Genomic DNA, 13,181 nt, shown 5'->3' with positions numbered 1-13,181 from the left:
GATGTGTTTATAATCAGGACTACGTAGGCCTCTTTTAAATGGCTTTTGCTATGAATTATGCTTTGATTGGAAGCATTAAATTCAGTCGTATATGTCAGAATACACAGTCTCACATTCCCTTTTGTTTTGCAGCTCGCCTGGGAGTATGGAATACCCTTTTTTGAAACCAGTGCTAAGGACAATATAAACATTGAAGATGCCTTTTCAGTACTAGCCGGAGAAATATTGAACAAGGTAGGGTCATTGGAAGAGTGGTATGGATTGAAAAGAAAAGAAATGATGTAACCTTTTAAAAAAAATCAAATGAATTAAGAGATGTGATCCAGAAATGCTATGTTGGGAACTTCTTCAGAGCCTGCGTGCATTGCAGTATCTATATATTTATTTCTCCTAACTGTACCCGTCACTAATCCCATGCATGGCAGCTCTCACAAGAGTTCGCGAACAGCTGCTGGACTAGCAACAGGTGCAGAGAGAGAAAATGGTGGCCGCCTCTGGGCTGGTGGGGAGGGAAAGCATCCGCCGCTGGGCTGGCCAGCGGGGAGAGAGAGTGCCCACCACCAGGCTGGCCAGGAAGGAGAGTGCCCATGCGGAGGGAAAGCGCCCGCTGATGGGCCAGCAGGCAGGGAAGGAAAACGCCCACCTCCAGGCCGGCAGGTGGGGATGGAGTGCCTGATGATGGTCTGGTGGATGGGGAAGGAGAGCGCCCGCCACCGGGCCAGCAGACAGGGAAGGAGAGCACCCACCGGGGCTGACTGGTGGGTGGGGAAGCGCCCGCTGCTGGGCCGGCAGACGGAGAAGGAGAATACCCACTGCTGGGCCAGCGGGTGGAGAAGGAGAGCGCCCACTGCCGGGCCGGCTGGGAAGGAGAGTGCCCGCCGACGGGCCAGCAGGCAGAGAAGGAGAGTGCCCACCACCAGGCCGACCAGTGGGGAGGGAGAACGCCCGCTGCCGGGTCGGCCGACTGGTGGGGAAAGAGACCGCTCGCTGCCGGGCTGGCCAGCAGGGAAGGAGTGCGCTTGCTGCACAGCTGGCCAGCGGGGAAGAAGGACAGGATGAACTAGGGGTGCAGATGCTCTGTGCTAGGTCAGCTAGTTTAAGTTAATATATACAGTATTACGAAAAGGGAGTTTTTTAATGCATAATGTAGGCTAACCCCTGCTAATCCCTATCTACTGTCTGCTAACCCATGCTTGCTGGGGGAAGAGGCATCTTTTAAAGTGGTGGCTCTCATATTTAGCAGGGTGGGGGGAGAGCAACTATCCCCATTTGTACCCCAGGACAGCATACCTCCCAGGAGCTGCATGGCATGGTGTACGCAGACGGGCAGGCAGCGGCAATCTTTCTGAGCATTTTAGGGGCCTCCAGGCTTGCAGGGGACTGGACTTTGGACCAGAAATCTGGTCCAAAGGGTGCCACTGATGATGATGATAATTAATAATTAATACTATATCCATCCATCCCCCAATCCCTATGCAAAAGATGGATAAATGCTGACCACTGTGTCATTCAACTGCCATTGTATGGCCTTGGAGAATACATTAGTTCCTGGTGTATCCTGTAGGTTTCTCCAGATTAAAAGCACTGCAAGCTATTAGTATAATTTAGCCCTTTGCATATTGTATGGATGTTGTGATCTAGAATTCAGAACTTAATTTGGAGTGAACACTGTACATTAATGCTAATAAAAAATTCTGATTTTTAGATTGCAGTCTGTGAAATATTTCTGAATTAAAATCTGCCCCAAGTAGTAAAATCAATAGGTAATTTAAAGGCATGCTACATGAGGGAGTCCCAGTGTCTGCAATAATTATTGGTATATCAAGGGGTATGGTACTTTCTTATCAAAGTGGTTCTCATAGTAAATATCTTGGGGCAAAAAAGAATATTTTCCTGACATGTATTCTTACCAAATCAGCAGTCTTAGTTGTAAGGGCCAGTGTTGGGGGTCAGCATTGTCTGACACCCATTGAGGCCAAAGCTCAGCAGAAGGTCTCCTGATGATCACGAGAGTGCCCTGGTCCAACTCCTGTTCCTCTTACCACTGCTGTTTGCTCACCTTCTCTTTCCTTCTGGCCCAGAAGTAGACTGTGAGCAAATGAGCAAAAAGACAGAGCAGCCGTTAGGAACATACAGACCTGCCTGCTACTGTTGAGTGCTTGCTTACCTGCCACTTCCCTCTGGGCAGTGGCAGAGATTAGACCCAGAGGGGAAGGAAGAGCATGTGGCTGATGGCAGCAAGGAAGTGGGAACTGACCAAGGGCTTCTTGCCTGAGTGCCAAATTTGGAACCAGCACTGTTAGTTATATACTGTAAAACATGCCCTTATGTTCAGAATAATCTTAGCATCATAACCTCAGTAAACATACAGTTACTGGCAGATTCAGAAATTACTGTAATTTGATTCAGCCATAGCATGTGGTCAGACTAACCAGATCAGGATCAAGGCTTCTAAGTGAAGGACCAATGCTGTCAAACTGTTAAAACTTTGCTTGAAATATCCTTATATTTTGCTTGGCTGCTGGGTATTCTTATTTTGCTATCCCAGAAAATGGTCTGAAAACATAACACTTTTCTATATTGTTAAAGCTGAGTAGGCCAATGCCTGATAGAGCCTGGATGGGAGATGATGATGATGATCATGATCATGATTTTGCATTTTATATCCCGCTCTTCCTCCAAGGAGCCCAGAGCGGTGTACTACATACTTAAGTTTCTCCTCACAGCAACCCTGTGAAGTAGGTTATTTTTTATTTTTTATTTTATTGTTAAATTTATACCCTGCCTTTCATTAAGGAAATCCCAAGATTAGGCTGAGAGAGAAGTGACTGGCCCAGAGTCACCCAGCAAGTCTCATGGCTGAATGGGGATTTGAACTCTGGTCTCCCCAGTCCTAGTCCAGCACTCTAACCACTACACCACACTGGCTCTTGTATTGTATGAAAGCCTTATGTAAGCTGCAATTGAAGAATGAAAGAGAGGCATAATGAGTAAAATGACTGCTGCCAAATACCATATTTTTGATATTATCTAATAGAACTTATCTGCTTTCAGACTGGTTTCCTGTAACCCAAGTTCAGCATCATTGCAATAGATGGCAGACCAGTTAAGCATGATGCCACAATTAATGCCCAAGAGCTTCTTCATTGCCACTGCTGGGTCTCATTGACATTCATGCCCTCTGAGACAGGTCTTCAGTAACTCTGAGAACTCCTCCTGTGCTTTCCAACAGAGGACCTGATGGAAAACACAGAATGACTAGGAGGTCATTCACACAATCAAAAATGGTGTTCTACCCAGTTTGGGGAGCTGTGTGTGCTCCCAATTTTCAGTTGTGTTGAAGCAAGGTACAAGGAGAACTTGGGTAGAAGTGACTGTGTGGAAGCAAGGCAGGAGGAAAACCAGGGTAGCTTTTCCTCCTACCTTGCTTCCACACAATCACTTCTACTCAGGTTTTCCTCTTACCTTGCTTCCACACAGGTGAAAATTGGGAGCACTCACAGCTCCCAAACCTGGGTAGAACACCATTTTTGATTTGTGAATCTAAATCCAGGTCTATCCTCAGCCAGTGAAGGGTGTCCATAACTTCCCTTTAGACATTTGTGGGGAGCCGTGTACCTCACCTGGGGCTGTCTCTGTAAGGACCTGGTCACATTGCACCCAATTATCTTATTTTTAAAAAGAGATGTGCAATGTAAATATTATGCATACAGATAATTTTGTTGTTAAATATAAAACATACGTGACAAACCCTTCATGATTATCCACCATGGTTTGAACAAGGTTTCATTAAAATACCATAATCCTTACATATCTAAATATCAACTATATTTCTAACCTTACCTATCCCTGAGCCATCCCTACTTTTTTATTCTCCGTCTCAGTAACTGCCTCCCTCTACCATTGGTCCCTCCAACTAACAACTGACCTCTTCGAAAGCTCTGCAGAATAAACTTCTAAACCAATCAGAGGCCATAGATGTCCCTTCCTGGAAGGAGGCTAGTCTCTTCCGCTGAATATTCTAAGGACTGGTTTGTGACAACAGAAAATTTGACAGTTTAAGAGAGATTTAAAAAGCACGAACTTTTAAAGTAACATAAGTGATATTACTTATCACTTATCTTATAAGTGACCCCTGCTAACTTGGCAAAGAGGCACCTTTAAAAGTGGTGATTCTCTTTATTTAGCAGGGGGAGAGTAACTGGCCCTATTCACCCCCAGCACAGTACCTCCAGTGGCTGTTGCTGGTGTCTATCTTATGCAGGCCTGCACAACTCAAATGACCTGGCGGGCCGAAACCAACCATGACTTGGTTCATGGGGGCCGAGGTCAATTCCTAGGGTGCTGATTATTAGAGTAACACTTAATATCAATCAATCAACCAGTCAACTGAATTAAAGTGAAATGAATTAAAAATGAATTAAAAATGAATTTAATCAATATTTAACTTTTGATGTTCTGGCAGGCCAAGATTGATTTAAATTAATATGAAATAAGTTGAATTAAAATTCATTCTAATAATATAAATATTATACAATCTGTAAAAAATACATAATAAAATGCATTTTTCTTCCTTTCCACCTCTGCCAAATCATCACACAAAACATGGAACACTTTTAAGGGGAAAAAATGAGAACCTCTTCTCATAATTTTGGAAAAGAAGGGAGAAGGGGAAAGAAAGATGGAAAGGATGCAGCAGGAGGCTTGGTCTGAGAGAGAGAGAGAGAGAGAGAGAATGGAGCAGTCTTGGTGAGAGAGAGCGAGAGAGAGAGAGAGAGAGAGAGAGAATGGAGCAGTCTTGGAGAGAGAGAGAGAGAGAGAGAGAGAATGGAGCAGTCTTAGAGAGAGAGAGGGGGGGAGAGAGAGAATGGAGCAGTCTTGGTGGGAGAGAGAGAGAATGGAGCAGTCTTGGTGGTAGAGAGAGAGAGAATGGAGCAGTCTTGGTGGGAGAGAGAGAATGGAACAGTCTTGGTGGGAGAGAGAGAGAGAGAATGGAGCAGTCTTGATGGGAGAGAGAGAGAGAGAATGGCGCAGTCTTGGTGGGAGAGAGAGAGAGAGAGAGAATGGAGCAGTCTTGGTGGGAGAGAGAGAATGGAGCAGTCTTGGTGTGTGGGTGTGTGAGAGAGAATGGAGTAGTCTTGGTGGGAGAGAGAGAGAGAGAATGGAGCAGCCTTGGTGGGAGAGAGAGAGAGAGAATGGAGCAGCCTTGGTGGGTGAGAGAGGGAGAGAGAATAGAGCAGTATTGGTTGGGGGAGAGAGAGAGAGAGAGAGAGAGAGAGAGAGAGAGAGAGAGAGAGAGAGAGAGAGAGAATGGAGCAGTCTTGGTGGGGGGGAGAGAGAGAGAGACTTAAGAGACTTAACTGCGCAGATGCGCCTCACAGTTGGGAAGCAACACCAGGCCAAATGGCAGATACGAGTGTCGCTCTGGTTTCTGCCACTGTGCGCCACTGCTGCTGTGGGGGAGGGTAAGGAAGAACACCCGCACCCCCGCAGCCATCTCCTCGTCGTTGCAGCGGCTGGAATTTTTTGGGGGTGTGTGTGTGTGTTTTAAGCAGCGGGGGGAAGAGGAAATAGCCCCGGGGGCCAGGAAAAAAAGGCCTCGCGGGCCACATCCGGCCCCCAGGCTGCATGTTGTGCAGGCCTGATCTTATGTTTCTTTTTAGATTGTGAGCCCTTTGGGGACAGGGATCCATCTTATTTATGTACTAGTATTTTTAAGCCCGTTATAATAACGGGCGCTAGCTTTCTTCTCCCCCTTTAAGCTTTCTTCATATATATATTTTGTGTGTGTGTGTGTCCCTGTCTCTCTTTGTTTCTTTCCTCTCCTTCCTTTTCTTATTTATGTATTATTTCTATGTGTAAACTGCCCTGAGCCATATTTGGAAGGGCAGTATAGAAATCGAATAAATAATAATAAGTGGTCTGTTGCAATATTATACTTGACAGCGATCAATATGAAATGTTGGCCAAAGCAAATGTTGGTCAGGCAAAATGCTGATGTTGCGGACTTTCTAGGGCTTCTGCACACTGGAAAGCAAGCGCTGGCGGGGTTGCACAGCAGGGCAGTTGCGGAACTCCTTAAAACAATCCATGGGCACTTGCAATGTGGAACTTGTTTCCGTGGAAGTTCTGCTGTTCAGGTGTCTGCACATTATTTTAGGGAGTTCCACCGCTGTCCTGTTGTGCAACCCCAACAGGGCTCACTTTCCAATGCACAGCAGCCTTGGCAGGTCACTAATGCCAACATCTCACTGCTTGCCATGTTAGCTACTGACCAATCCCTAAAGGCTAGAATTCACTAATTAGCAATCTTCCATATGTGTATGTGATTTAACTTGCTGCTTTTTACCTCTGGTGACCACAGTTAAACTATATCTATATCTATATCTATCTATATCTATATCTATATCTATATCTATATCTATATACAACATTAGGAGAGTGAGACAACTGTTGGTGGTAGGAATAGAAACATGTCATAACAGGAGGTTTGGGAACTGGTGAGGGAGAACTTTTTGGAAGAACAATGCGTATTTCCTGTTAATTTGGCTTCCTGATTTCAGTGCAGTTTCAATCAATGGACTGGGTCTCATGATCTGTGAGACTAAGTTTGTGGCGGTGAGCGGGAAGAGCAGGCTAAGCCTGCTCTCCCCGCTCATGAGCGGGGAGGGAGCCCTGGGTGGCTGGATTGGCTGCCCACATGATTGCCAGCTCCGTGACAGAGCAGGCGGGGGCTGGGGGTGCGGGGGCTGATCAGCCCCCGCAAGCTCCGGCATGCCCTGCGCAAGCACGCAGGGCATGCTGGCGAGACCTCCAGGGCCGGGAGGCGGCTTTTCGCCTCCCCTCTGGGGGTCTCCTCATGAGTAGCAGTGGCGTGGAGCTGTGCCATGGCTACTCACGATCCAATAGGCCCAGGTTTGCGGAGCACTCGCTCCACAAACCCGGGCTAAGGGGCGGGCTACTTGAGCGGGTTAGCTGCTCAAGAGCCACCAGGCTCGCAGCCGAGCCCGGTGGTTCTTACGATTAGCAAAAATTGGGCTAGGCTCTCCTAGCCCGATTTTTGCTAACCGTGAGAATAGCCCCAATAAATCTTTATTACGGTCATAGACCAGCATAAAGTATAAGGGTGATTACATGTTAAAAGTGAGAGTAGATACAAAGTGATTACATATTAAATGGTTCATATTAATGCTAAAAGGACTAAAAATGCTAAAAATAGTAGATAACACACCAAAAGCATGAGGGCCTAAAAGCCTGAGAAATAGTAAAGGTCATAAAAACACATGAAATAAATACATACATACATACATACAACAACCAAGGGGTGAGGCATAAGAATGGATGTAATGAAGTTAAAAGACATGAGAAGACAGAAATACATAAAAGCCTGAATAATAAAACTGGAAAACAGCCGGATTAAAGGTTATAAGGAACAGTAAATAGGGAGGTGTGTGAGCAATTGCAGGGCCTGCCCAGAGTCACCGAGGGTCAGATTAAGGCTGAAAGAACTTACGGCCTGTCATCTGCCAACGAATGCTGATCGCAGCCGCACAGTACCTGACGACGCTATATGTGATGGCAGGCTTGGTACAGTTTTGGTTCTCCTCTGACTGCTAACTGAGCAAAGAGACACCTTTTAAAGTTGTGATCCTCTTATATTTAGCAAGGGAAGAGCAACTGGCCCTATCTAACACCAGCACAGCATCCCTCCCGTGGCTGTTGCTGGTATCTGCATTACGTTTCTTTTTAGATTGTGAGACCTTTAGGAACAGGGGACCATTTTATTTATGTATTTTTCTTTGTAAACTGCTTTGTGGATTTTGGTTGAAGAGCGGTATATAAATATTCATAGTGGTAGTAGACTGTTTGAAGGATGCTAAAGTTTTCAGTCTAAAAAGAACAAATGTACATTTTCAGCATGAGAAGTCCATTGCAAAGATTAAAATCAGAGAGCACAATAAGCTCAATAACAGAACTGTAAATTCTCTCAGTAGATTTGCTTGGGAAGTTCTTTCTTAAGGCCAAGGATTTAAAGGGTATTTAAAACCCATACTTTTCTTAAGGAAAAAGAACCAGGTCTTCACTGATATTGCGAACACTCAAAACACTAGAATGGTGTTTCCCAAACTGTTGCTCATGAGCTACTTGGGAATAATATACTTTATCCTTATTTTGTGCTAACTCCACTTCCTACACGTTCCTCCCCTCCACCTCTGTTCAGGAAGGGGTAACAGAGGCCAAACTGAAGCTTATTCTGCAATAGCATCTTTCCAAGGACAATAGAGATCAAATCTTCCTCCACATACATGCACACACGCACACACACACACACACCAGCACTGAACAAACCTCTACATGAGCAGGAGGGAGAATATACCTCGTAAGCAGATTCTCTACCCTGTTTATCTGAAGGGAAAAATAATAGCACCAGTATGCAGAAGAATACTTCTTACTGAGTTGTTGAGAATTAACATGGTGCATGAGTGCTTATTTTCAGTTAGACCTAAAGCTTAGATTTCCACTCACATAGGCCTTAGCCAGGTATAAGGAGAAATAAGGTATAAATTTGTACCACTTGAGTTTTAATGTTAAAACTGAACCTGCATTCATTTTTAACCAGGCTGCACTATAATAGAAGTAGTTGATTGGTAATTCTTTTGCCTGCCATATGTTCTTCTGTAGGGAAGGAGGGGTAGTCAGCTAGTTTCCTTTCAATTGTGTATGCAATAAACAACTTGCATGTTTTATTTATTTAAATACCATGTAATTTAGGCAGCCAAATGAACTTCAAGATTCTGGAAGCATGCTTGCAATATTAACAAAAAGTTCTGGAAAGAACTCATCTGCCTACTTTCCTTTCACTATAATCTTAATAGCCCACATCCTACTCCAACGGTCAAGCATCCACCATCTTTAATTGGGGTGGATGACATAATCACAAACTACATCGTTGAGGTGTCCCTACAACAGTACCAAATTTGGTTCAAATCAGTCCAGGCATTGCGAAGTTGATAGCGGAACACACACACATGGACACAGACACACACAAAGAAAGCTGGGTGATCTCATAAACTTACTCTCCTAAGGAAATTAGGCTAAAAATACTAGAAGCCTGCAGACAAAGAATAGACTCATTCATTTCAAATCAATATGTGAAATTTAGCACCCCCACCATACTCCACTGCTGCTTCATCCTCCCTGCCCCCTTAAGATTGCCAGGTCACAATGCGGTAGTGATGATTAAAACCACAGCTGCAGAATTCATTCTCCTATGCAGTTCTTTAAAGGCAAAATAACCTTCTCAGGGTCAAGATTTAACAGCCTTTGCCTCCCTAGCCTACAGTTCTCAAGATTTTTCTTCAGGCTTGCCTCTTCTACCTACGCTTCCCTCAGGGTCTATCACTCACTGTTGATTCTGGCCTTTTCTTTCAGCCACTCTGCTTCTGAACCTTTTGCCCCTTAACTTTTCTGTTTTCTGGATCGGTCTCCCATCAGCTTTCCAGTCTCTTGCCTGCCCTGCCCAGCTGCTGCTGCTTCTCTTGTGTGTGGTTTTAAATCTAATCAGTCTTTAAATCTAATCCATTTCTTTTCACAGAAGCTAGACAGTAAGGGTGTTCACACACACACACACAGAGTCAACGTCCAGCCCAGCCTGGGTTCAGCTGTGTGTGTGAAGCACCAGGAGTGAGGTTGCTCCCGGCGCTGCACCTGTGCGAAGCCCCAGTGCTTAACCGGGTCTTTAGCTGGTTAATGGCCAGCAATCGTCTGGGTGATGGCTGCCGGGTTATACGGCTTCCCAACAGCCGGCCGCCATTTCTGGCAGTGAGCTGTGGGGAAGGAGTGGCTGCACTGAGCGCGGCTACAGCTCTAATGAGAGCAGCTGCCATGCTCCTACCCAGGGCACCCTGGGATGCGGGAGGAGGAAGTGTTTCCATTTGCCGCACCACCACTTGGCGGCCACTCATCTGCTGTGGAAGGCAGGAGAGCTCTTGTTTTCCCTGCAGCCCATCTGCCCTCCCCAGCGAGGTCATGTGCATGATCTCTACAAATATTTTGTTGCTTATGGTTTCCTTCTTTGAGAAGCTGAAGTATTTCATATATCATACCACCTTAACCAATTGGTGTCACAGCTTTCAGAAGCACAATGTTATAACACTCAGAAGTATATCGTTTTCCAGGAGCAGATAGATAAAAAGATCTTCCTAGGAGGACTTGGATAGTTGCCTGGAAAACAGTAAGTTTTGTTCTGAGCCTTCCTAGTCTACGTCTTAATGGGACCAACAGGCAAAGTTCTCCCACTTCTACTCTTGTCTCTACATCCCATTAGTCACCACACTTGATAACGCTTGAATCTACCCCAAGCATTTTGCTTCCCTAATATAACAGAATATCATACTTTGGGCTAACACCCACTAATTTTATGGTTGGCAGACATTACACAAGCACAGTTTTCAGTGAGGAAAGTAAAGTGCTTTGGGCAGATGTAACTGGAACACCTGTTGAACTGTGCATGGTGCCAGGTTTTGGTTGGGTTTTTTTTTAATATAACTACTGTATTAGATAAATATATATTATAATCAGAAGGCATTTGCCATCCACACATGGTGTTTTATGAGAGTTGGCCATTTTTAAATGCCTCCCAGCAAGCAGTATTATCATAGGATATCTGGTTTCTAATGCTGAGAATAGCTGAACTCTGCCTTTCCCTGCTTTATAGCACTTTCAGGAACACTTTCCCCTTAACTATGCATTCATGAAAATCTGTGTCAATAGTAATTTAAGCTCATTCTTCTGCATAATATATGTTTTGACAAGATCTAGCATAAGCATTGGGTAATCATAGTGAACTGTCTGACTCATTTTAAATGCTTTAACATTGTTCACAGTCTGATTTTCACTCCCTGCTGTGAATTCCCTAATCCTTACACATTTTTAAGCCTGTTAGAGCTGGGCATCAGATTGCCTGATGCGAATTGTGTACATACAGGTGGCCCTCATTACCCACAGTTTCACATATCCATGGACAGGTCTTAGAGAGCGAGAGGCTCTACACACGATCCATATGTGGAGCCTAACCAGGCTCTGCAGGGAGAATGGGATTAGCCCGAGCTCATTGCATATGAACAGGGAGCTCACCCTGGGCAGCCAGATTGGCCACCCACATGACTACCGGCTCTGTCATGGAGCCAGTAAGGGCAGCAGGGGTTGGGGGTCTCCTGGTCGGGGGTCTCCTGGTCGGGGGTCACCACAGCACAGAGCCGTGCCATGGCAACTCACAATCACCAAAACGGGGTTAGCAGAGTGCTCGCTCTGCTAACCTCATTGGGGGGGGCGCATTTAAGTGGGCTAACCACCAGGAACCACACAGCTCCTGGCAGTTCTCACGGCCGCTCGAAAGCAGGCTGGGCTCCCTTAGCCTGCTTTCGAGCAGTCATGTGAATAGCCCCCAATTTCTTTATCTGCAGTATAAAAATAGGCTAATATTCACCTATTTGTGGGTTTGACTGGCTGGAAATGACCGAGAAATTACTTCTGATTCATTTCCAGTTGCCATTTTACAGTGCAGAGTCATTTTGTGGCTCTTAAAAAAAAAAAAAAAAAAATCCCTGTGATTTTTCACAGAAAATCAGAGGATTGGGGATTTGGGTGGGCATTGCTGGAAACCTGGAGAGCAAGGTACAGTACTTTATTTCTCTTCTCTCTGCCTCCTCCCCCCTTTTTTCCTAGCCCTTTTTGTGTGTGTAGGAACCTAACCCTTGGAGTCCCATAGGGGTAAGGTTTCGATATTCATGGTTTCCATATTTGCACCTATAAGAGAGAACAGAACCCCCACGAATAACAGGGGTCACTTGTATATTTTCCATTTCCAATCTGGATATGCTCAAAACTGATATCACAGTGATTAAGAATTCTGTCAGTTTTTCATTTTAACTAGGATGGTTCCCCTCACTGCCCCTCCATCCCCCAAACAGGCCAGTAGTTTCAATTGCTTAATCATAGTGCTAAGATGGTTCTTTATGGTGAAAAAGAATGTAGGAGAATCTGTGTTGTCCTGAGGACAGTAGTAATAGACTGGGCCTAAGTGATGTGAGTTCAATCCATGCTCAACTAAGGACTTGCGGATTGGCTTGGACAAGGCATTCAATTTCACCCTCAGTTCCCCATCTATGAAATAGAAAATAATTGTAGCTGATCTGATAGAGTTGTTGTGAGGATGTTCTGAACCATTGTCAGAGAAGACAGCTGAGCTCTGGCTAACCCTAGACATACCTGGATGGCAGGATATTCCATGATCCAATGGCCATGCAACAATGGACACCAATGGACACCATTGTCAAGCAGACGCCCTGGCTTTTTACAACCAGAAAACTGTGTTACTACTATGGAATGCTATTTTGAAAGTCTTCTATCTGCTAAGATTATTAATCTAGGAGAGATATAATATTTCATTAAGGGTATGATCAGTTTTGAAGGTGTTCAGAATGCACTAGCTTGGACATGAATTATGGATTTTAAATGCTAGACTTCACATGTGTATTAGAATGCACATATCTGATTTTAGATCTTGGAAGTACATTTTACTACAGCTAGTCCACACAGGGAGAGGCAAATTAATGTCTGCACAGGGCTTCTGGCACAAATACTCTTCTCTAAACAGCCTTGCTACACACAACTTGAACTGGATTGTGGATGTTTTAGTACACATGGGCCACATTAGCATGTAATGTGAAACTGGAGGTTGACGAAACTGCGGTTTCAATTTCCAACCATAAATCTTATCACAGACATTCGTCCATCAGCAGTCTGGCAACCTCCAGTTTCAGGAGATGGGACTCCTCCCTCTTCTTGGTCCAGTGAGGCCAATCCCAGCAAGCTCCATAGAGCTCATGTCACCAGACTGTGGGCAAGGTGTCAGCACATCACCAGAGCAGCTGCCATTGGCCACAGTCTTAAAGGGTGCGTGCCAATCATGATTATGCCTTTTTGGAAGTCTGCCCACCCTCAGCATGGAAAGGGTTTTTAAATCCCTTTAAATGCCATGCCATTTAAATGCCAGTGCTTCTTCTGACAGCAATTGCATTGCAACACTCCTAAGAACCCTGCAAGAAAACTGTCCTGCACCAGCACGGGGGGGGGGGGTATGGGGGCCATTATTTCCCTGTTACCCAGGAAAGGGAAGG

The 13,181-nt window shown here is 45.1% G+C and overlaps 1 protein-coding gene and 1 long non-coding RNA gene across 2 annotated transcripts in view; one reads left to right on the top strand and one right to left on the bottom strand.

Moving 5' to 3' along the window:
- The window catches only part of LOC128323526 (ras-related protein Rab-10-like), a 70,332-nt gene that overhangs the window by 44,154 nt on the left and 12,997 nt on the right, over positions 1-13,181 (top strand). The window contains exon 5 of the mRNA XM_053246814.1: positions 133-234. Coding sequence (XP_053102789.1) covers positions 133-234 — 102 coding nt within the window. The remainder of the gene's footprint in view (positions 1-132; positions 235-13,181) is intronic.
- Positions 1-13,181, bottom strand: part of LOC128323527 (uncharacterized) — a 39,287-nt gene that overhangs the window by 21,779 nt on the left and 4,327 nt on the right. The window contains exon 2 of the long non-coding RNA XR_008306331.1: positions 1,911-2,088. This is a non-coding gene — a long non-coding RNA (uncharacterized LOC128323527). The remainder of the gene's footprint in view (positions 1-1,910; positions 2,089-13,181) is intronic.

This window comes from Hemicordylus capensis, chromosome 4 (genome assembly GCF_027244095.1).
Source record: "Hemicordylus capensis ecotype Gifberg chromosome 4, rHemCap1.1.pri, whole genome shotgun sequence".
Taxonomy (NCBI): Eukaryota; Metazoa; Chordata; class Lepidosauria; order Squamata; family Cordylidae; genus Hemicordylus; species Hemicordylus capensis.
Note: the sequence above shows the minus strand (reverse complement) of the source record. Positions and strands in the feature narration are given on the sequence as shown.